Source organism: Mya arenaria, chromosome 4 (assembly GCF_026914265.1).
Source record: "Mya arenaria isolate MELC-2E11 chromosome 4, ASM2691426v1".
Lineage (NCBI taxonomy): Eukaryota > Metazoa > Mollusca > Bivalvia > Myida > Myidae > Mya > Mya arenaria.
This window is the reverse complement of record NC_069125.1, coordinates 68,833,898-68,860,668: the sequence shown is the minus strand read 5'-3', so window position 1 is coordinate 68,860,668 and position 26,771 is coordinate 68,833,898. Positions and strand designations below refer to the sequence as shown.

Below are 26,771 nucleotides of genomic sequence, written 5' to 3'. Positions count from 1 at the left end.
TGATCTTTGGACACGGCCGGAAGGCTACGCCTGTTTATCCATATCAGATATGATGAAAGGTAATTTGAATTTCAGTAAGTCTAATGATGGATGACATACCCAAGGTTTAACGATCAACAATTTATGACAACCTAACACATCTAGATGTCCATCAACACTAACTGTTAGCCTTAAACCAACACACCTGTAACAGTCGGATTACGCTTGCGGGCGTTATACTTTCACTATCATGGATCAATTGGATGTACCTGTCATGGTGATGATGATCCAATCAGTATTTTGACCAAACGCATGAGGGGAGGCAGCCTCATCATTGATATTTATAAGATCTGCAAATTTTGTTGCGGAAACCATGCTTCTGGAGCAGAGAAAACGTATGTAAAAATTCCTCCATCGGACATGCTCCTAGCCCCCCCCCCCCATGTTGCTAGATGCCCTAAGGTCTTGAAACCCATCATAAATACATGAAGTGAAAAGGTGTTGGTCTGGTCTCAGACCCTGCATTCAAGAATGATTTGAAACACATTCAACAACAACCAGAAATGAAATAATCAGCGAATTGTTTCAATGACTAAATCAGATTAGCTTAGAACTCTATTATTTATTTTTTTCATTTTTTTATTTCCTGTGTTTGATTGATAAAATAATAATAACATATAGATTCTTATACATATTTATTTCCCCCCATAAACCGATACTGGGTACCGGCTTTTACTCCGCACCTAATAGTGTAATGTAACCTTAGCGTCTTGCAAGAAAAAGCATCGTCGCCAACCAAGTAATTTTCCAAGGCAATATCAGCTTAATTTGCAAGAAAGGCGAAATGTCATCAATTGAAAATGGTTGGTTTCGTGAGATGAATGACCAATGGCCTGGTTACAGTGTTGGATTGAAGATTGAAAAGATTCTATTTGAGGGGAAGTCTCCATATCAAGACATTCTCGTTTTTCAAAGGTAGACAACTCGTACAATGAACATTTCTAATTATCAGAGCTAAAAATAAAGACTCCAGAAGTCTTACACTTGATATCAAAATTTTGAAAAATCCATTCAATATAGAATCTAGAATTGGAACAAGCAGTCTTTTAAAATGATCAGATTATTAGCTTTACTTAAATTTACTGGTTGATTTTTAACTTGAATGCAGGTATTTTTTATATGATAAATGCTTCCTTCTGCTGCCTCCCATAGTTGTTTCATGAGCTTATATCCTGGCTCCTGCTGTACATTTTAAATGACTTTTAGCTGCCCTTAATTTGTTAAAAAGTGTTATTCCCTGTTTGATCATGCTCATCCTATTTTTGCAATTTTGGTTGTCATTATCGGCCACGTTGTGTTCTCCAATCATCGTTTATGTACACGATACATTTGTCATCTGTTTCTCATGAAGGTTTTTTATGTCCGCATTCAAAAGTTGGTAGTTATTCCGATAGGGATTCTGGGTTAAAGCATATTGCGTCTATAAAATATTTAAGCAAGAAATATTACCAGATAATGTTATTTAATATTAGTTCCATACACAAAAAATAAATATCAAACAAATTAATATGAGTTTGATGTGTTTTTCTTCATTTCACACTGTTAAAACATAACAATATATACATGAAGGTCACCTGCAAGGCTTCGCTTCACATAATTGTTGTCTGTGTCAGTCAAGTTTCCTTTTATTTGAAAGGTAAATCCTGTGTTTTAATGCATTTAATGCTTGTTATGTGCAAAATATCTTTGCACTTACATGGTAAAATAAGAATATAAACCTATATATTATCTATTTCAAACATAAAATACTTCTATAAATAGAATATCAATATTTTTCACAAGCCCGTTTAGACGTTAGGGGATTGGAAGAATCCAGTATAATACCTCTATGATTTTAGACTACAATGTGGAGGTGTTTACTTTACAGATAAGTAATCTTCATTTTTATTTGCATCACACCTCACCTCCAAGCCCCATTTGTACACAGTTATATTTTGCAGTTTGTTTTTAAATGAGTTCAATGAAAGTAAAAGACAAAGTATCTTTCATGTGCATCTCCAACACTCACAACTTTTATAACTTATATATGTGGCTGTTTTGCTTGTGCAGTTCTACATTTGGGAATGTGCTGGTACTGGATGGGTGTATTCAGTGTACGGAGCGAGACGAGTGCTGCTACCAGGAGATGATAGCCCACCTGCCAATCAACTGTCATCCAGACCCAAAACAGGTGACTCTAGTTGTGTGCAGTTAGTTCAGTCAGTGTTGTAATGGTTTGCACAATCATTTGAAAAAAAGGAGCACAAATTACATGCATTCCTGTTTAGATACACAGGACTTTGCATTATCAGTGCACATTCAGTCTTAACAATACTATAAATGTACTATGTCTGTACATGTTCTAGGATTTCACCCAGGTTTTGAAAAGGTTCCTGGGTAAGAAAAGGGTACATTGTGTCGGTCTGTGAAGAATTTGAACATTATGAATTTCTCAGAAAATGCTAGGAATTGTTCTTAATTGAAGTAATATTAGAAGCCAAATATGTCAAGCATGTATGAATTTATAATCTACTTTAAGTTTTAGTCAACACATGATAAATATTTGATTCCTAAGCATTTAATTCTATGAAGGCAGGAAGGTGCACATGCTGGTCTCCATGACAGGGTGATGATGTGATGCGGATTCTTTCCATCAACATTCGGCATTTGCAGGTTCTATCTGTCGCCTGGGAAATATATCATATTTGCATTGAAAAATGAAATGTTGCATTGGAAATTTGATGGACAGAAGCAAATGTTCTAAGAATGTTTGTGAATTGATACCTAAAAAATAACGTCATTAACTATGAATGAGATAACTCAAGATTCATAGCCCCAAACATTTTTATACATCAAAACAAATGATAATAAAATTGAAAGCTTAATAAACACCATGCAATTTAAACCTTAATTTTTATATACAACAACCTATTGACATCCAGATACGTATGTTTATCTGTTCAAAGAATGTATCCAAGTAGGAATTCTTTAAAGGGACTGTACACCAGATTGGCACCAAAAATATTTTTTTCTGTAACGAATCTCAGGACAATTATTTAATATAATGATTTTCTCTTTGATATCATAATTGTAAAAAAAATACAAAAATGTAAAAAAAAATCAAGTTTGAGGCCGGGTTCAAATTGGTGTCGCCAAAATTGCATACCAATGTTGTATCCACTGTGCTATGAAGGCTTACTGTAATCAAGTGAAATATTTAAGCTATATGCATTGTACCTAACTTGGTAATATCACGTGATAACATCGACTAGCCAATCACGCATAAGGAATGAATTCTACTAGGTAGACATACCTAGTAATCAGTTATAATGGAAAAATACGAAAAAAATGCGAAAAAATAAATTGATTGTAAACTATGTGGTACTTCAGTTATTAAGTTTCAATGCATTGTACACATCGATACCAAGTTTATGTCAGTTTTTGACAATTTTCTTTTTTTTCCGCTATTGCATCATACAGATTAGGGCCCCTTTAATTTCTTTCTTTTAAATATAATCTATGGGATAAAATATCGAAATATATTCATTGCTCATCAGTTTGGCTATATGATTTCTATCTATTATAAGTAGTTGCATAGAAATTTCAGCACCGGATGCCTCTTGTCACTTGCACCATTTTCTATCCACAATTATTATGCCCCCCTTCGAAGAAGAGGGGTATATTGCTTTGCAAAGGTATGTCGGTCGGTCGGTCCGTCGGTAGACCAAAGCTTGTCCGAGTGATAACTCAACAATTCCTGGACGTATGGTCATCAAACTTGACATGAAGGTTGGGCCTGACCAGTAGATGACCCCTATTGATTTTAGGGCTCATCGGGTCAAAGGTCAAGGTCACAGTGACCTTTAATGGTAAAATAATTTTAAAGCTTGTCCGAGTGAAAACTCAACAATGCCTAGACCTATGGTCATCAAACTTGATATGGAAGTTGGGCCTGACCATTAGATGACCCCTATTGTTTTTGGGGGTCATCGGGCCAAAGGTCAAGGTCACAGTGACCTTGAATGGTAAAAGGATGTCCGAGTGATAACTCGACAATGCCTGCACCCTTGGCCCTCATTCTTGACTTGGAGGTTGGGCCTGACCAGTAGCTGACCCCTATTTTTTTGGGGGCTCATCGGGTCAAAGATCAAGGTCATAGTGACATTGAATGGTAAAAGGTTGTCCGAGTGATAACTCAACAATGCCTGCACCCATGGCCCTCATAATTGACTTGGAGGTTGAGCCTGACCAGTAGATGAACCCTATTGTTTTTGGGGGTCATCGGGCCAAAGGTCAAGGTCACAGTGACCTTGAATGGTAAAAGGATGTCCATGTGATAACTCGACAATGCCTACACCCATGGCCCTCAAACTTGACTTGGAGGTTGGGCCTGACCAGTAGATGACTCCTATTGTTTTTGGGGGTCATCGGGCCAAAGGTCAAGGTCACAGTGACCTTGAATGGTAAAAGGTTGTCCGTGTCATTACTCGACAATGCCTGCACCTATGGCCCTCAAACTTGACTTGGAAGTTGGGCCTGACCAGTAGATGACCCCTATTGTTTTTGGGGGTCATCGGGCCAAAGGTCAAGGTCACAGTGACCTTGAATGGTAAAAGGTTGTCTGAGTGATAACTCGACAATGCCTGCACCCACGGCCATCAAACTTAAATTGGAGGTTGGGCCTGACCAGTAGATGGCCCATATTGATTTTAGGGGTCATTGGGCCAAAGGTCAAGGTAACAGTGACTTTGAACGTTAAAAGGTTGCCCGAGTGATAACTCAACAATGCCTGCGCCCATGGCCCTCAAACTTGACTTGGAGGTTGGGCCTGACCAGTAGATGACCCCTATTGATTCAAGGGGTCAGAGGTCAAGGTCACAGTGACCTTGAAAGCAAACTCGACAATTCCTGGACCTATGGTCATCAAACTTGACATGAAGGTTGGGCCTGACCAGTAGATGACCCCTCTTGACTTTGGGGGTCATCAGGCCAAGGTCAAGGTCACAGTAACCTTTAATGCAAAAAAGTTAACAAATCTTCTCCCAGTGATATCTCAACAATGCCTGAATCTATGATCATCAAACTTGACATGTAAGTTGGGCCTGACCAGGAGATGACCCTTATTGATTTTAGGAGTCATTGGGTCAAAGGTCAGGTTCACAGTGACCTTGAATGCGAAAATGTTTCAAGTGATAATTGGACAATGCCTGCACCCATGGCCCTCAAACTTGACTTGGAGTTGTGTCTGACCTGTAGATGACCCCTTATGATTTAAGGGGTCGTTGGATCAAAGGTCAAGGTTACAGTGACCTTGAACGAAAAATGCTTGTCTGTGTGATAACTTGTCAATGCCTGCACCCATGGCCCTCAAACTTAACATTTAGATTTTTGGTGACCAGCTGATGACTACTATGGATTTTGAGGTCATAGAGTCAAAGGTCATGGTCATAACACACTCTATCCTCAAACTTTGAATGGTCATAATCTTAATACTGCCTCAACGGCATACAATGTTAGCGACAAATCAGCTGTCATTTCGGTCCATGCATATTTCATTCAATTGTCCATATAATCCTGACAACATGGCGCTCAGGGGGGGGGGGGGGCATAATGTTTGACAATCATCTCTTGTTTATACCTGCTTTTGTGGTTATTGTTATTTTTCAGTCTGAAAAAAGATACAATTTTTCTCTAAATGGAACCAAGAATTAAAAAAAGAAAACTTAAATCATCCCAAAATCTACTACATGTATTTCGAATGAGGAAAACTGCCAAAGAAAACAAACAAGAAAATCACAAAGAGAACTATTCAAAGGCAATGTCAGCATATTATATACTTAGGAAAAGAAATGTTAAACATTCTACCAACTGTTCTGAATATTTTTAACAAATCAGGATATTTCTTTCTTTTTATTTTGTATCTCTATAATCTATTGATAGACATTGTAATTAATATTAAAGGCAAAGCCCCACAAAGTTTTTGCTAACATACATTTTCCTTTTTCAAACAATAACCCTGTTGAGTGTTCATGCTAATGTAATGTATCTGCCAATGGTATCGGCAGACAGATTCAGAGCTCTGATTACAAAACTGTCAAGTTACCATTTATATGTAGTTACAAAAAAAACCTTCAGATTACAATTATTAAATTCATTATTTTTCTTATTAAGTGAGTAATGGGCTAATATAATGGCATTTGCAGGGCATTTCCCACTGATTACTCAAAAGCTTTTCATTCAATTTTGATCTTCTAAACAAATAGTCTAAAATGAAATTAGCAATTTCTACACTGCAATACTCCTTAGGCCATATCAGTAATCTAACAATACTTGTTATCGACCCCCAAAAGGCGAAAAGGATATAGTTATGGTTGGCATGTGGTATTGACTTGAAACTTAATGTACAGATAGATCTCATTGAGGGGAAGTGTTTTATTTCCTTACTCATCTTAAGTCCAGAGCACAACTTGAAAAGTCTTTGAGGTATTTACATATACAAATCTTACAATATTCGAAACAACAATGAGCATAGATTTAACTGACCATAACCGTGTGTACCCGAGTATATCCTTATTTAAGTTACACAAGTTTCTCTAGCAGAAACCTGTTCATTGACTCCAAAACATTCAAGGAGCCTATACCAGTAGAAACTGGTGATCGCAATGGCTAGAGTCTGTTGCCTTGTTAAAATGACAGTACTTAATTCCTTAAAACATGATTAAGCAATGTATTCAGATGAACTTGAAGCATGTTCTTTTTAGAGAAAACTTCAGTGCAGGTGTTTATTTTATTATGTTAATATGCGTGATAACTCAAAAGAGAAACAAAAAACACAGTTTCTGCTTGTTGCCTACATTTTTCAATTGTTTTGATTTGCTTACATATAAAGACATATCTTATCTATCAACTAATTAAGAGTCACTAATACCCATAAAATACTTTTTTGGAAATTTGCTTTCCTGTGCTCACCTTGGTCACGATTTCTTCAGATATATAAGGCATTGGCGCCGGATAAAACCAACAAATGCTATATATTTACGCAAAGAATTGGCTATGCATTTTCATCTTGCATGAGGGCAGAAGGATGCTACCAAAAAGAACAGGGTGCATCTCCCTTCCATTACTCATTAGCTTAAGTCCTAATGTACAAATAAATACATGATGAATTTTATGACCATCTTTATTTCTTCTATCTCTGACAGTAGCAAATTTGTGATTACGTATATACCAGCTACATGAAAATGGTTCTGCTTCCTTTTAGATGTTAAATCATCCTGGTACAGAAATTAATGTTTAATTTGTTTGATGATAATCATAGTGATACTGAGACAATGGTGATAATTATTTACACCATTGTGTAGCTTTAAAAGCAGGAAGTCTCATCAGATACATAATTATCAAGCTACATTTTACTCCTTGCAAAATGTATTAATTGCAAAGTAAGTTTTCAAAAAAAAATAAAAATATATAGGTGGATGGGGCATGTTGACCCTGTAATTGATTGGGATTTTGATGCAAATTACAAAATTTTACATGTTTGATCTAAATAATTTTAATGAAAAATTAATTTGTCCTCCTAGATGTTTATAATTTTGCATTTATTCTTATGTCATATAGGTACTGGTGGTTGGTGGTGGAGATGGGGGCGTGGTCAGAGAGGTGCTGCGCCACCCGGGGGTGGACAAGGTCACTCTCTGTGAGATAGATGAGGTAACGTGACACATACATAATTATGTGTCCATGTAATCATTTTTATAGATATCAGTTTTAGGCAGAACTTATTTATTAGTCATTTTTCAGTGAAAATAGCTGCAGTGTATAAAAGCAAGATGATCAAAATGCTGATAACATTTTTGTATGATATTAATGTTTTATTATTATAACATAGATGTGTACATGATAATCCCTTTTACTGTTGTGTAGAAAGTAATCGAGGTGTGTAAGATGTACCTGCCCAACATGGCTGTGAGTATGTCAGATCCCCGCTGCCACGTGCATGTCGGAGATGGCGTCCAGTTCATGAAGGAACACAAAAACTGCTTCGACATCATCATCACTGATGCCCCAGACCCTATTGGTAAATACATGTTTGTTTTAAGTAATTGAAACTAATTAAAGCCATAACGACATTATTTTTGTACTTCAACTTAGTATAATCCATTTAAGTTTCTGAATTGTTATCTTCCCTGTGATTGGATTTATTATGCCCCCCTGACAAAGTTTGAAGTGGGGATATTATGGTCGGTCGGTGGGACAGTCAGTTTGTTGCAATTTTCCTTGTCCAAAGCATAACTTGAAAACTACTTATTGGAATTTAATTAAACTGCATACAGTGTGAAGTACAATAAGCTCGTGTGCAGTGTATCCATAACTTTATTTGAGCAAACCACATAGAATATATGTACATACTGTACTAATTTGTCTTAGCCTGATTGTGACAAAAGCTGATAGCTTATAGAATCACTCTGAGTGTTGTTTTCTGGGAAGAAACCAGTACTGTGTCCTTTTTTGGGAGCCATGAAAAAGTACCCCTGGTGGGGATCAAACCCACAACCTCATGGGTGAGAGGCAGACACCTTTACCACTAGACCACTCTCATCCCTAGCTAACCACAGAATCATTGCCTTTTGTTACTCTTTTTTGTACGAGCATAACTAGAAAACTACTGGATGGCATTTCGTTAAACTTCATACAATGGTACAGCAATCCTGAATGTGAGACTGAGTTTAAAGTATTTGTGACTTGTCATTTCCAGGAGCGGCGAAGGGTCTTTATGAGCTGGATTACTACAGGTGTCTGAAAGCAGCGCTGAAACCTAACGGAATCATATGTAGCCAGGGTGGGTACTTACGATGTGAAATTTTATTATTAACCTGGTGAAAGGGCTATTAAGTTTTAGTAAAATAATATATAATACGATCCTCTGGGACTGCTACCGTATATCTAAGCAAAATAAGAATCTGTATTAAAAATGAAGGAAAAATTTAAACACAAGACATCACAAAACAGTTCATTTAAATAAGATTTATATGTCACATATTCATTATATGAATAATTATAATGTTTACTATTCTATGCCTTTCACATGATTCATTTTACCAAATCACCTTATAAAAGAAGTTACCATGATACAAAATTAGTCAAGTAGCTTTAATTATGTATTGTATTGATATTCAATTCAGGGAACTTTTTAAATAAACCATTTAAGATGAGTGATAGAAAGATTCAATGTCGCTAAAAAGTTGTCTGATTTTTTAGGAACCACCAAACCTTTTATCTCAATTTTCTTAAAAGTATGAAATTGTTGCTTGGTAGCCTTTTGCATCAATGGGACAATATGTGTTCTTGACCGTATTCTTGTTGATTATTTATTTTCCATTAGAATAGTCTCATATAACTGTGGTTTTAAAAACTCTGTCATCCAGGTGAGAACCTGTGGCTGGACCTACCCATCGTGGAGCAGCTGTTGTATGGGTGTCGGTCATTGTTTCCCAGCACCGGCTATGCCTTCGCTGGAATGCCTACTTATGCCAGTGGACAGATTGGCTTTGTCATGGCTAGCACTAACCCTGTATGTTATAGTTATTTGATTATTATAATTCAACTATTATAATTGATGTTTATTGTTACTCTGAGATTCTTTTGTATATTTCATATGTGTAGAAAAACATTGTTGTTTCTTAGAATGGTATAAACAGAGATTGAGCACTTTTTGAATAGAACAGAAATACGTTTCCCTTCATCGGTGTTGTAGAAACAAATATTATTGTAAAATGAGCATTTTCAGTAACATTATTTTCAAGTGTTGGCTGCATCATTGTTTCAGATCATCACTTCCATGTGCTAGCATTGGCTTGCTGTTTTATTATCTTAATGATAATTAAAGGAGATTACAACCCAAGTTTCTAAAAGTTTAAAATATAGTTTGTGACAAATTGAATTTATTACTGAAAGAATTTTCAAAATCAGTTGAAGTTTGGCAGAGATATTGGACTTTCATATTTTGCAGGAGGCAGCCATTTAATGCGGAATTCAGGTCATAGCCTCTTGAACTGAAATTTCTCCCAATTAGCCAACATATAATGCATTACACTTCATTTCTCACCATAAACTTTTGATGTTTCAAAAATTTAACCCTAACTTCTTAACAGGTTTTGTTTTTTTTATAAATTTCAATTAGATGTCACTATTTATATGCAAAATGGCCCCAAACCACACCCATCTCATTCATATTCATGAACTTTTTCGAAGCTTGGAAAACACCAGGAGTACTTATCTATTAATGGATTTGATCAATTATTTGTTTATTTCAATCCTTTTTGATGTTATAACATATAACGATTGCAAATTCCATTAAAGCCTGAGTATAACTGTATGTTTATTTCCATGTTTAGGATGTAACTTTTAATGAGCCACTACGAGTACTATCAGACGAGGAGATTGCAGAAATGGGCCTGAAGTTTTACAACTCCGACCTGCATAGGGCTGCATTTGTACTGCCGCAGTTTGCCAAAAAGGTACCTTATAATGTACTGATTATTATTTAAGGTATTTATTTGTACAAACAAAAGTTATGCCATTTTCATTAATTAATCAACATTGTTGTGCAAAAACTTGACCCTTGACAATGATCAAAAAACTTATTAATCACATAAAGCTTTGTACATGTAACAGTGACAATGTGGTATACATGTAACAGTGACAATGCGGTGCACATGTAACAGTGACTATGCGTTGTACATGTAACAGTGACAATGCGGTGCACATGTAACTGTGACAATGCGGTGCACATGTTACTGTGACAATGCGGTGCACATGTAACTGTGACAATGCGGTGCACATGTAACTGTGACAATGCGGTGCACATGTAACTGTGACAATGCGGTGCACATGTAACTGTGACAATGCGGTGCACATGTTACTGTGACAATGCGGTGCACATGTAACTGTGACAATGCGGTGCACATGTTACTGTGACAATGCGGTGCACATGTTACTGTGACAATGCGGTGCACATGTTACTGTGACAATGCGGTGCACATGTTACAGTGACAATGCGGTGCACATGTTACTGTGACAATGCGGTGCACATGTTACAGTGACAATGCGGTGCACATGTTACTGTGACAATGCGGTGCACATGTTACAGTGACAATGCGGTGCACATGTTACTGTGACAATGCGGTGCACATGTTACAGTGACAATGCGGTGCACATGTTACTGTGACAATGCGGTGCACATGTTACAGTGACAATGCGGTGCACATGTTACTGTGACAATGCGGTGCACATGTTACAGTGACAATGCGGTGCACATGTTACTGTGACAATGCGGTGCACATGTTACAGTGACAATGCGGTGCACATGTTACTGTGACAATGCGGTGCACATGTTACAGTGACAATGCGGTGCACATGTTACTGTGACAATGCGGTGCACATGTTACAGTGACAATGCGGTGCACATGTTACTGTGACAATGCGGTGCACATGTTACTGTGACAATGCGGTGCACATGTTACAGTGACAATGCGGTGCACATGTTACTGTGACAATGCGGTGCACATGTTACAGTGACAATGCGGTGCACATGTTACTGTGACAATGCGGTGCACATGTTACAGTGACAATGCGGTGCACATGTTACTGTGACAATGCGGTGCACATGTTACAGTGACAATGCGGTGCACATGTTACAGTGACAATGCGGTGCACATGTTACTGTGACAATGCGGTGCACATGTTACAGTGACAATGCGGTGCACATGTTACTGTGACAATGAGGTGCACATGTAACTGTGACAATGCGGTGCACATGTAACTGTGACAATGCGGTGCACATGTAACTGTGACAATGCGGTGCACATGTAACTGTGACAATGCGGTGCACATGTAACTGTGACAATGCGGTGCACATGTAACTGTGACAATGCGGTGCACATGTAACTGTGACAATGCGGTGCACATGTAACTGTGACAATGCGGTGCACATGTAACTGTGACAATGTGGTGCACATGTAACTGTGACAATGCGGTGCACATGTAACTGTGACAATGTGGTGCACATGTAACTGTGACAATGCGGTGCACATGTAACTGTGACAATGTGGTGCACATGTAACTGTGACAATGCGGTGCACATGTAACTGTGACAATGTGGTGCACATGTAACTGTGACAATGCGGTGCACATGTAACTGTGACAATGTGGTGCACATGTAACTGTGACAATGCGGTGCACATGTAACTGTGACAATGCGGTGCACATGTAACTGTGACAATGCGGTGCACATGTAACTGTGACAATGCGGTGCACATGTAACTGTGACAATGCGGTGCACATGTAACTGTGACAATGCGGTGCACATGTAACTGTGACAATGCGGTGCACATGTAACTGTGACAATGCGGTGCACATGTAACTGTGACAATGCGGTGCACATGCAACTGTGACAATGCGGTGCACATGTAACTGTGACAATGCGGTGCACATGCAACTGTGACAATGCGGTGCACATGTAACTGTGACAATGCGGTGCACATGCAACTGTGACAATGCGGTGCACATGTAACTGTGACAATGCGGTGCACATGCAACTGTGACAATGCGGTGCACATGTAACTGTGACAATGCGGTGCACATGCAACTGTGACAATGCGGTGCACATGTAACTGTGACAATGCGGTGCACATGCAACTGTGACAATGCGGTGCACATGTAACTGTGACAATGCGGTGCACATGCAACTGTGACAATGCGGTGCACATGTAACTGTGACAATGCGGTGCACATGCAACTGTGACAATGCGGTGCACATGTAACTGTGACAATGCGGTGCACATGCAACTGTGACAATGCGGTGCACATGTAACTGTGACAATGCGGTGCACATGCAACTGTGACAATGCGGTGCACATGTAACTGTGACAATGCGGTGCACATGCAACTGTGACAATGCGGTGCACATGTAACTGTGACAATGCGGTGCACATGCAACTGTGACAATGCGGTGCACATGTAACTGTGACAATGCGGTGCACATGCAACTGTGACAATGCGGTGCACATGTAACTGTGACAATGCGGTGCACATGCAACTGTGACAATGCGGTGCACATGTAACTGTGACAATGCGGTGCACATGCAACTGTGACAATGCGGTGCACATGTAACTGTGACAATGCGGTGCACATGCAACTGTGACAATGCGGTGCACATGTAACTGTGACAATGCGGTGCACATGCAACTGTGACAATGCGGTGCACATGTAACTGTGACAATGCGGTGCACATGCAACTGTGACAATGCGGTGCACATGTAACTGTGACAATGCGGTGCACATGCAACTGTGACAATGCGGTGCACATGTAACTGTGACAATGCGGTGCACATGCAACTGTGACAATGCGGTGCACATGTAACTGTGACAATGCGGTGCACATGCAACTGTGACAATGCGGTGCACATGCAACTGTGACAATGCGGTGCACATGCAACTGTGACAATGCGTTGCACATGCAACTGTGACAATGCGTTGCACATGCAACTGTGACAATGCGTTGCACATGCAACAGTGACAATGCGTTGCACATGCAACTGTGACAATGCGTTGCACATGCAACAGTGACAATGCGTTGCACATGCAACTGTGACAATGCGTTGCACATGCAACAGTGACAATGCGTTGCACATGCAACTGTGACAATGCGTTGCACATGCAACAGTGACAATGCGTTGCACATGCAACTGTGACAATGCGTTGCACATGTAACTGTGACAATGCGTTGCACATGCAACAGTGACAATGCGTTGCACATGTAACTGTGACAATGCGTTGCACATGCAACTGTGACAATGCGTTGCACATGTAACAGTGACAATGCGTTGCACATGCAACTGTGACAATGCGTTGCACATGTAACAGTGACAATGCGTTGCACATGCAACTGTGACAATGCGTTGCACATGTAACTGTGACAATGTGTTGCACATGTAACTGTGACAATGTGCATGTGTGTACCAAGGCCTCTGGCTGGGATAAATCTCGAGTTACTTTGATGCCAGATTGCTGTGTGGTTGTACTCAATTACCGATACATCCCTGCTCTTTAGATGTTGTTTTCGTAGGTCATTCCAGCTTGCATATGCTTTGGTAATGATTATTTTTTAATTGAACAGGTGCTGTATCCTGCTGTAAATGGGGATGGTGGAAAGAAAACTGCTGTGCATGATGCAGACACTTAACGTGACTTTAAAGATTAGTTAGGAGTATCTCATATACATGTAGAGCGTTACCTTAGGTCCATATTGGGCTACAGTTGGTGATATCAAGGAGTGTAATCTGATCCAGTAGTGGGAATGTCTTATGTCATTCTTCCTTTCCTGACAGAATGTTGTTCCAGGAAGGATCCACCTGTGTTTTGTGATACCCTGTATTGGTTTACATTAATTTTGTTTAATTATTAGAAAAAAAGCACGAATTTTATTCACTTTAATTGTAACACAGTCTATGCTCATTTCTTATATTAAGATGTACCGGTAGTATGAATCATGAACCTGTAGATTGTGATTCTTAAAGGTGTTTGTTCTACTTCGTGTTTTCTACCGGTGATTACTCCTATTTGACTTTCAATAATATCTTTGCACAGTGAGATTTCACTTTATAAATCCAATTTGATGTATTACATGAAGTATATTGTTCATGTAATCAGTAGTTCAATTATGGATTGTTATGTACAGTGATTACTGTTAAAGGCACTCTCTCACAGATCTTTTATTTTTACTTACTTTTATGATCAAACACCGAACAGCAGATACTCATTAAACAGAGTTGTGTAAATTTAAGCCTAACATAAATCAATTTCCAAAATAGTTCGCCATGTTTTGTGGCAAATAGAGCATTTTCAATCACTTATTTAAACAATTAATAACAATCAACTTTTTTGAAATGTGAAGAAGTCTCTTTAAACTATCCATTATTTTTGCTTGTTTTAGCCACACACTTGAAGGGCATTTTTCACTTCTATGATATTTATTTAGCTCACCCCTTAGCCCTAACTGCTCATAGTTAGCTATCAGAAGCACTTCTATGATTCCACTATGGGTCATTTTTGGCTAAAAAACACTTATGTAATATCCTTGTTAACATGTTCGAATTTCCAATATCTGTCCAATCTGTATGAAGTTTAGTCAAAATTTAAATGTGTGTTTATAAAATCTAGGTGAAGATTGAATGTTTTGTTCATGTCTGCTAAAAAAAAGCAGGTCACTTCATCAAATGTCAGAAAAACATATGTTGACTCACAAAAGGCCTTAATTTTTTTCTTATAAATTTGAATGAAATATGGTTAAAATGTTTAACATTTTAAGTTTGGAAACAAGTATCAAATTAAAAATAAGCCACTATATAAAAAACCCATATCTAGGTCGAGTTCTTTTAAGGCTTGTTTTCACATTTGTACATAATACTCGGGTGAGCTATATAGGGCATTCATGGCCTCCTGTTCTCAAGGTAGCGGTATAGGGCATTCATGGCCTCCTGTTCTCAAGGTACTGTTGATCATACCTGGGATATAACATGCACTGAATATATACTTCAAGAGTGAAATTATTTTTTTAGTTTAACTGTTATTTTGTCAAATATGTTGGTTGTGTCATTATTTTGTTTAGGCGAAACCTAAAAAAATGTTTGTTTCTGATCTTGCAACCTACTTTATTTTTTATTGTCATCAAGACAGTTGTCGTTTATTACCATTCATTGTTACTCCCTTTTGGTTAAAGTTCTGAAAGTTTCTTGTTTTTGTAAGACATGTTAATGTACCCAGACCAGATGGTGATGGTTTATGGAGTTGAATATTAAGACAAACCTTCACTAACACATAGATCTGGATCTATCTACACCATATTTTATGGCAGTGAACTGACTAAAAATCTTATTATATTTTGGCCTTATTTATAGGGTACTTTTTTGTTATTTTAAAAGTATTTTATGTCAATGATGGAATTATATCTTAATTGTAAGTGACCAATTAACATATTTGTAAATCTAAGTTATAATAAATGATCTAATATAATTACAATATTATTGTTCAGTAGGATATTTCATTTACATTTGTTTCCATCCATTGTAAGTAATTTGTGTTCTGTATTAAGTACCCCTGTATCTTACTGAGTAGTGTTATTTTTTACTACCTCAGTGAAATGATATTATAAGTCCATCCATGGCCTGGCCAAGTGTCTCTTGCTTTTGAAATCCTTCTTGGAGTTTACATGTGCAGTTTGAACGATGAAATGAGGCATTAGCAATGAAGAAAACTGATGTTAAAATATTTGTAGAAATCACATGTTTTTAACAAGCTTTTTACTCCCATTTTAGACATATATTTAAAGAACATATGTAATGTGAATGTTACATCTTTTATAATTCTTTTTTTTAAGTTTTTTTTTATTGCATGTGTACTTTTATCGTTGCTACAATCTACAAATTTAGTCCGTCTTTTCCGCCCCAATGTCACAAAAATGTGCATGTGAAATCTCAAACCCAATCCAGAGACATTTTACCACATAAAAGCACATTTTGATTCAAAACCTAAAACCTAGTATGTTTTTACCCTTTCTAAAATAGTTTGTTCTCATAAATGTGTTGATAAAAACCTTTTGTCAATAATTCAAAGAAAACTCATTCTAGAGCAAACACATATTTGAGTTATTGCCCGGTACTCAATTACATTTTTATCTTGACTATTCAAAGAATTAGCGTTTATAAAGCAATTGAAAGTTAATTTCGGCTGTGGTGTTGCGTGATTGGTTGATTGACTTTATCACCTGATGTTATGCAGCAGTCAATTTTTACCCCCCCCCCCCCCCCCCCCCCCCCTTGACTTTACTGGCGTGGGGCTCAAACCCCACTAAAATCAAAATACTTTTTTATGCTATTACTGTATTTTTTTTCTGCAATTTCGATATCATAGAGTGAACTAATGATAAAATATGCGTTTTCAGATGCATTACTGGGGAAATTTTAAGTCCAAAAACATGAGCTAGTCACTTTAAGGCAAGTTGGCATTTTCACTTATACATTGTAACTCTGATACCATTCTTTCAATTCACATTATACTTCACACAGTTGTTCAGCATCATCAAAAAGTTAGGTTCCGTAACTCCATATCATCCATTATACAAATTATGGCCCCTGATTGACTTTGTAACTTAGGTTAAAGTTTTAGTTAAGTTTGTGTCAGGTTCAACTCCTATATCCTTCATTCATTCCACTTCATAGTTCACACAATTGTTGACAGCCATCCTACAATTAAGTCACTTAACACACTACTATCCTAAACACAAATTGTGGCCCTGGAGTGACTTAGAAAGTTTGGCAACTTGGCATTTTCACTTATTACTCCAACACCTTTTTTATTGCCCTAACTTCCCATACTTCCCACAGTTGTCCAAAGCCATTGCACAATTAGGTTTCATAATTTCATATTATCCTAAATGTTATTTACTTTTTGATATGACTTTTTTTCTTTATTGCTTTTGATGGGCACATATTCTTTAATCATTAATGCATTGATTTCTAAGACAAAGCACGGTGTCATAGGACAGTTCTTGTTTGCTTTTGAATAACTTTTGATATTATGTGGTAAAATCAGTTGAGATTTAAATTGAGATCTGACTTAAAAAGTTTTTTTGTGATACTGGGACAGGGCTTTTTACAGATCGTTTTTTATTGTTGAGTAAAAAGAGCTTGGTTATATTGTTAAGTACATGTATACAGTATTAGGGCAAATGATTTACGTAAACACTGTTTTCCATACATGTGGCAAGATAAGCATTTTACTTTACAAGAAAATTGAATACAAATGTATTGTACGCCTTGTTTACTGACCAATAATGTTAACCATGTTTTGTCACTGTGTGATATAAGAAATGTTAATTATTTTTGAGCGCACTTGAGTGTATTATTTACTTATAGAAAAATAAAAACACTTGTTCAACATTAAAGTTGTCATGTCATCTCTGGTATGGAACTAGGTAACATATGAGTAGGACCTACAATGTAAATTTGTACATGCATGGCAATATACGCACATGTACCACATGTGTAGGTACAGACCTAAAGTGTACATGTATATGTACATGCATGGCAATATACGCACATGTGTAGGTACAGACCTAAAGTGTACATTTATCAGTACATGCATGGCAATATACGCACATGTGTAGGTACAGACCTAAAGTGTACATTTATCAGTACATGCATGGCAATATACGCACATGTACCACATGTGTAGGTACAGACCTAAAGTGTACATTTATCTGTACATGCATGGCAATATACGCACATGTACCCAAGGTGTAGGTACAGACCTACAATGTACATTTATTTGTACATGCATGACAATATACGCACATGTACCCCAGGTGTATGTACAGACCTACAATGTACATCATTTATCTGTACATGCATGGCAATATACGCACATGTACCACAGGTGTAGGTACAGACCTACAATGTACATCATCTATCTGTACATGCATGACAATATACGCACATGTACCCCAGGTGTATGTACAGACCTACAATGTACATCATCTATCTGTACATGCATGACAATATACGCACATGTACCACAGGTGTAGGTACAGACCTACAATGTACATCATCTCTCTGTACATGCATGACAATATACGCACATGTACCCCAGGTGTATGTACAGACCTACAATGTACATCATCTATCTGTACATGCATGACAATATACGCACATGTACCCCAGGTGTATGTACAGACCTACAATGTACATCATCTATCTGTACATGCATGGCAATATACGCACATGTACCCCAGGTGTATGTACAGACCTACAATGTACATCATCTATCTGTACATGCATGGCAATATACGCACATGTACCCCAGGTGTATGTACAGACCTACAATGTACATCATCTATCTGTACATGCATGACAATATACGCACATGTACCACAGGTGTATGTACAGACCTACAATGTACATCATCTATCTGTACATGCATGGCAATATACGCACATGTACCCCAGGTGTATGTACAGACCTACAATGTACATCATCTATCTGTACATGCATGGCAATATACGCACATGTACCACAGGTGTATGTACAGACCTACAATGTGCATCTATCAGTACATGCATGACAATATACGCACATGTACCCCAGGTGTATGTACAGACCTACAATGTACATCATCTATCTGTACATGCATGACAATATACGCACATGTACCACAGGTGTATGTACAGACCTACAATGTGCATCTATCAGTACATGCATGACAATATACGCACATGTACCCCAGGTGTATGTACAGACCTACAATGTACATCATCTATCTGTACATGCATGACAATATACGCACATGTACCACAGGTGTATGTACAGACCTACAATGTGCATCTATCAGTACATGCATGACAATATACGCACATGTACCCCAGGTGTATGTACAGACCTACAATGTACATCATCTATCTGTACATGCATGGCAATATACGCACATGTACCCCAGGTGTATGTACAGACCTACAATGTACATCATCTATCTGTACATGCATGACAATATACGCACATGTACCCCAGGTGTAGGTACAGACCTACAATGTACATCATCTATCTGTACATGCATGGCAATATACGCACATGTACCCCAGGTGTATGTACAGACCTACAATGTACATCATCTATCTGTACATGCATGACAATATACGCACATGTACCACAGGTGTATGTACAGACCTACAATGTACATCATCTATCTGTACATGCATGGCAATATACGCACATGTACCCCAGGTGTATGTACAGACCTACAATGTACATCATCTATCTGTACATGCATGACAATATACGCACATGTACCCCAGGTGTATGTACAGACCTACAATGTACATCATCTATCTGTACATGCATGACAATATACGCACATGTACCACAGGTGTATGTACAGACCTACAATGTACATCATCTATCTGTACATGCATGACAATATACGCACATGTACCCCAGGTGTATGTACAGACCTACAATGTACATCATCTCTCTGTACATGCATGACAATATACGCACATGTACCCCAGGTGTATGTACAGACCTACAATGTACATCATCTATCTGTACATGCATGGCAATATACGCACATGTACCCCAGGTGTATGTACAGACCTACAATGTACATCATCTATCTGTACATGCATGGCAATATACGCACATGTACCCCAGGTGTATGTACAGACCTACAATGTACATCATCTCTCTGTACATGCATGACAATATACGCACATGTACCACAGGTGTATGTACAGACCTACAATGTACATCATCTATCTGTACATGCATGGCAATATACGCACATGTACCCCAGGTGTATGTACAGACCTACAATGTACATCATCTCTCTGTACATGCATGACAATATACGCACATGTACCACAGGTGTAGGTACAGACCTACAATGTACATCATCTATCTGTACATGCATGGCAATATACGCACATGTACCACAGGTGTAGGTACAGACCTACAATGTACATCATCTATCTGTACATGCATGGCAATATACGCACATGTACCACAGGTGTATGTACAGACCTACAATGTACATCATCTCTCTGTACATGCATGACAATATACGCACATGTACCCCAGGTGTAGGTACAGACCTACAATGTACATCATCTATCTGTACATGCATGGCAATATACGCACATGTACCACAGGTGTAGGTACAGACCTACAATGTACATCATCTATCTGTACATGCATGGCAATATACGCACATGTACCCAAGGTGTAGGTACAGACCTACAATGTACATCATCTATCTGTACATGCATGGCAATATACGCACATGTACCACAGGTGTAGGTACAGACCTACAATGTACATCATCTATCTGTACATGCATGGCAATATACGCACATGTACCCCAGGTGTAGGTACAGACCTACAATGTACATCATCTATCTGTATATGCATGACAATATACGCACATGTACCCCAGGTGTAGGTACAGACCTACAATGTACATTTATTTGTACATGCATGGCAATATACGCACATGTACCCCAGGTGTAGGTACAGACCTACAATGTACATCATTTATCTGTACATGCATGGCAATATACGCACATGTACCCCAGGTGTATGTACAGACCTACAATGTACATCATCTCTCTGTACATGCATGACAATATACGCACATGTACCACAGGTGTATGTACAGACCTACAATGTACATCATCTATCTGTACATGCATGGCAATATACGCACATGTACCCCGGGTGTATGTACAGACCTACAATGTACATCATCTCTCTGTACATGCATGACAATATACGCACATGTACCACAGGTGTATGTACAGACCTACAATGTACATCATCTATCTGTACATGCATGGCAATATACGCACATGTACCACAGGTGTATGTACAGACCTACAATGTACATCATCTCTCTGTACATGCATGACAATATACGCACATGTACCCCAGGTGTATGTACAGACCTACAATGTACATCATCTCTCTGTACATGCATGGCAATATACGCACATGTACCACAGGTGTAGGTACAGACCTACAATGTACATCATCTATCTGTACATGCATGGCAATATACGCACATGTACCACAGGTGTAGGTACAGACCTACAATGTACATCATCTCTCTGTACATGCATGACAATATACGCACATGTACCACAGGTGTAGGTACAGACCTACAATGTACATCATCTATCTGTACATGCATGGCAATATACGCACATGTACCACAGGTGTAGGTACAGACCTACAATGTACATCATCTATCTGTACATGCATGGCAATATACGCACATGTACCACAGGTGTATGTACAGACCTACAATGTACATCATCTCTCTGTACATGCATGACAATATACGCACATGTACCCCAGGTGTAGGTACAGACCTACAATGTACATCATCTATCTGTACATGCATGGCAATATACGCACATGTACCACAGGTGTAGGTACAGACCTACAATGTACATCATCTATCTGTACATGCATGGCAATATACGCACATGTACCCAAGGTGTAGGTACAGACCTACAATGTACATCATCTATCTGTACATGCATGGCAATATACGCACATGTACCACAGGTGTAGGTACAGACCTACAATGTACATCATCTATCTGTACATGCATGGCAATATACGCACATGTACCCCAGGTGTAGGTACAGACCTACAATGTACATCATCTATCTGTATATGCATGACAATATACGCACATGTACCCCAGGTGTAGGTACAGACCTATAATGTACATGTATGTGTACATGCATGGCAATATACGCAAAAGTACCTCAAGTGTACGTTACATACGTAATTCCCCCTGGTTTGGGGGTATAGTGGGGGAAATGGGCCGCGTTTTTACCTTCCATGTGGCCCCGCAGTCCCGTGTGAATGCAAAACATTCATTAAAAGCTGATACACAGGTAATGGATAAAAGCCCATGCTTTCTCCAGTCACGAGTGGGTTCATTTTGAAATTGACATAAAACCAATTTGGTGGCGCACGAACGACACGGATTCATTTAAAAACAAAACAAATATATTGCCAAAGTAATTTAATAATAATCGCTTGACAAACGTCTAACAATGTTGTCCATAATAACATAACATCAGGTCGCAAGTCCTTTTACCCCCTGCCGGAAGTGAATCTTTTGAGCGTGATCTCTATCCAGGGGAGATAGTAGGTGACGCGTGCGTACACAGAGGGCAGGAACTCGCCCGTGTCCGCCAGTCGGCATCCGTCAATCCCCCATGACGTCACGCCTGCCAGCCGACCGCCACACACCAGTGGACCGCCACTGTCACCCTATACATACGTCAAAATAGATTTCAAATACAGGCCAAGTAAGAGTGTTGAGAGCACGAATATTCTGAGTTTTTTTGTTACACAGACGAAAATTTGACCCGGCTTATAAACCTGTGCACGTACATTGCAGGCCGAACCTCCAGTTGTGCTATTGGAGCCATCGTAGACGCAGATGTGTCCCGCGAACACTGAACTCCCCCAATAGAGGGTGCACACAAACTCCGCTAGCACCGTCATCTCCCGCTCCTGCAGCGTCAATGGCAGATCCCCGTCCGTGTCTGCTCGAGGAATATGACAGAAACTTTCAGATATGAACACGAACGGATTTAGATCGCGTAACATTTTAATGAACGTTCTATGAAATCTACTACACTGTATTTACATATATCTGTACGAGTTACCATTGCGTCCCCAGCCTGAGATGACGCATTTCTCATCAACACGGTCCCCGGAAGAACCGTCATCGAGAGGAATGATAGTAGAGGTGTCGCCCACGTCCGCGGCCAGCACGAGGATGGCGATGTCATTCGGGTAAGCCGATCTCGTGTAGTCCAGGCCGCCCACGTATTGCTCGTGCTAAAATGTTTAGCGTTTGTAATGATTGAAATCTGAACGCGGAAGACATCTTTCTCCCTACCCAGATAAATAGATCCAAATATTTGGCCATTTGGAAAATACGTATCTTGACAACGGGCAAATTGAAAAAATAACTTTTATAAAAAAAAGTAAATTAAAATACATTTTTACTATATTCTGTTTGACTGAGGAGGGACAAAAGGTATCTAACACGTGCCGTTTAACCTCGTTTCCGCAAAACACCTACGCTTGGGTTGGTATGAACCTATCTTTTTACGAGCGGCCATAGAATGTACTTATCATGCATACAGCATAAAGAGTTATTGTAAGATGAAAAACAAATAGAAACAATAACCTTTATTACGAGGGTTCTTCAAATGCTCAGTAAAATGGAAAATAACATAGAACCTCAACTTCATGTTATATACATGTACACGGACTCGCTTTTTTCATAACCGCACAATGCTTGTCAATGTATATGCTTCGGCATTGAGAGATTGGAAAATAGGCAATTTCACGTCTTATCTCAGTAGCAATCAATGAGAAAATAATCGAATTGCAAATAACTTGATCAATAATGTTTTTATAACATATATATGCTTTAAGTATATTTCCCTTTCCTTTAATACCGCCCCTCCCTCCCAGTATCCCACTGGGCGTCCACACAGTCTCTTTGAGCCTAGAACTCTAGTCTGAAAATGCCTTTGTGAACTCAAGTCTTGGTATAGTGTGCATACACGTCTGGTATAAGTCGCTTCCAAAGACACTGTGCAACATGACAGTCGTCACAAAAACCAGTAGTCACACGTGCAGAGAGATGCGCGGCAGCAACATAATACAACGACTTGACACATAAATACTAGGGCGCTTGGTACTATAGTGATCAGTAAAAGCAGAGAGAACAGGGTCCCTATAAAATATGCCCATAACACTACTTTGCCCAGGTACTGGGATTAGGCCTATGAATTGGTCGCTGTTTAAAATTATATAGCGTACTTGACCCGTATAATATTCCTGGTGTGCCAAGCAATCACAATATACGGATTATATTCACCCATATTTTGTTATATTGTTTCTGGTCGTCTCGAAGAAATAGAGCCATTTTGTATCACTCGTGACAAACTCTCGTGACAGTATCGATATCACCGGAAACACTCTTTCTACCATCCTTACAACAGGAAAGAGCGGAAGACTTTCTACCATCCTTACAACAGGAAAGAGCGGAAGACTTTCTACCATCCTTACAACAGGAACGAGCGGAATACTTTCTACCATCCTTACAACAGGAAAGAGCGGAAGACTTTCTACCATCCTTACAACAGGAAAGAGCGGAAGACTTTCTACCATCCTTACAACAGGAAAGAGCGGAAGACTTTCTACCATCCTTACAACAGGAACGAGCGGAAGACTTTCTACCATCCTTACAACAGGAAAGAGCGGAAGAGCCATTACCCCATACACATTGTCTACATATGTTTTATTTTTTAATGCGTATCAACCAGTAAGCCACAAATCTAACAAAATGTTCTTTGCTCTTCTTTGTTGATATTTTCGCCAGGTTCAGCCATATTTCAGGTATGTTGTCTTTAAAATGTGCTATATTACTTGTGCCGTTGGTAAACGTCCACACAATTTGAATAGGCTTATGCTATACATGTATGTGCACGAGGAGCCTGTAGGAACTCTTCATACAATAAACTAACCCAATTTGACATTTACCAGTATGATTTTGTCCACACCAATGATCTGTTCGGCGCCTTCGTCCACATTACGAACGTGATCGTTTATCACTACCCGGAATTGGTTGTCCGGTCTGAAACAGTGGAACCAGAGAACTACTATATGATGTTGTGGGTAAGTGTTCTTATCATGTTTATCGTATGCCATTAAGTAAAGGGTTACATAGATGAACTCACGAAAAACGGGACTTGAAACTGTACTCTTAACCCTTGACTTGTCAGTACTTACGCAAAGTCGACACAATGGGCGGCGGTGAGAATGACGCGGACACCGATGACGGATCCGCCGCACACGAAACGCCAGTCTTGGCCGCTGATGCCGTAGTAGGCGTTCCGGTCCCAGTGTAGCGCCACCTGGTGGGGGTGCGACCCCGGAGCCGCGTCTTCACCATTGATTATTCGGGCAGGGGGCGGTGCTTTAGTTAATCAAAACATTGCTATAAAAGTAAGCGTATGCGAAAAATGTTATACTGTGAAATAATTAATATTCGTGGGCTTGAAAATTTCGTGGTTTTTCGAAAATGGACATTTTCGTTGGTACTTAATTTTGTGGATATTCATATTGAAAAAGAAACAAGTAATCAAAACTGCGATCCTTAATTGTCTGCAGATTATCCATGCGCCGATCTTATGCAGTGCATCATCTACGTCACTCAGTTAATGACAATACAATGGGCAAATTATCGCAGATACCCATGCTAGTTATCGCCTGATCGGTAATTTATCATTAATAACGATGCACCCACATCAAGGATTTAAAATAGTGAAGCCACTGAATGTCAATTAAGTATTTTTTGAAATCTGTGAAAATACAATAAGGGTGTTTGATAAATAATGGATTGCAGATTTACGAAGGAATCAATAATAATTTATGTTTAAATCATTTTCATTTTACTCACAGTTTCTACGACTTTTAACATATTTCACGTGCATGCAGACGGACCTTAGGGTTCGTGCGCAAGGAGTTGATATGTCTCTCAGGTGTAACTTATCATTTCCTATTATAACATATCATTCAGCATAAGTGCAGTCACAAATCAAAGTCTGGCATCGATATTTTTTTTAATTAAAAAATAAGTACTTACCTCGCACATGAACAAACACTAATATCAACAACACGAAACACAACGTCTCCTGCGTGCCCTGCATTGTACGACGCCTATGAACTGAATGCAACATATAACCAGCTTTCAACCACAGAAGACAGGTATTTGCCATCATATACATTTTATTAACTTGTAAATAGAGTTGACCGAAACTGCGTAGACATAGGCTTTAAATAGTACTTAATTGACAATAAAACTGCAATCAAACTATGGCACTGACTATTTTATAGAACTCTTCATTTTAAATCATAAATCTGATTATCTGAGAGATAGAATGCAATCCTTCACAGAACGGCGTAAAGGCTATGTTGATGCTTCGGTAATGCACTACAAGTAAGCGGCCTAACGACGTGAAGTTACCCGGAAGCCTTGACTATTCTTCTTAATTTCAAAGATAACCTACTTCGCCTGGTAAATCAAAGATAATCCTATCCGCCGG

The 26,771-nt window shown here is 38.8% G+C and overlaps 2 protein-coding genes across 3 annotated transcripts; one reads left to right on the top strand and one right to left on the bottom strand.

Annotated features, from left to right (window-relative positions):
* The first annotated feature begins 670 nt into the window (after positions 1-670).
* Positions 671-16,873, top strand: LOC128232639 (spermidine synthase-like). Of its 2 annotated transcripts, XR_008260561.1 has the most exons (9): positions 671-954; positions 2,089-2,209; positions 7,636-7,728; positions 7,942-8,095; positions 8,774-8,857; positions 9,444-9,589; positions 10,413-10,535; positions 14,196-15,528; positions 15,567-16,873. XR_008260561.1 is itself a non-coding variant. In XM_052946311.1 (8 exons), the coding sequence occupies exons 1-8, from the start codon at positions 824-826 to the stop codon at positions 14,259-14,261; spliced, it is 918 nt and encodes a 305-aa protein (XP_052802271.1). In that variant the 5' UTR covers positions 671-823; the 3' UTR covers positions 14,262-16,873. The 2 variants fall into 2 exon arrangements, 1 of the variants encoding a protein (XP_052802271.1); XM_052946311.1 differs by having other exon boundaries at positions 14,196-16,873.
* Positions 16,874-22,645: 5,772 nt separating this feature from the next.
* Positions 22,646-26,767, bottom strand: LOC128231264 (fibrinolytic enzyme, isozyme C-like). Its single transcript, XM_052943859.1, has 6 exons — positions 26,312-26,767; positions 25,456-25,642; positions 25,207-25,300; positions 23,313-23,487; positions 23,035-23,189; positions 22,646-22,911 (listed from the first exon to the last, which is right to left on the bottom strand). The coding sequence occupies exons 1-6, from the start codon at positions 26,451-26,453 to the stop codon at positions 22,732-22,734; spliced, it is 933 nt and encodes a 310-aa protein (XP_052799819.1). The 5' UTR covers positions 26,454-26,767; the 3' UTR covers positions 22,646-22,731.
* Between the last annotated feature and the right edge of the window lie 4 nt (positions 26,768-26,771).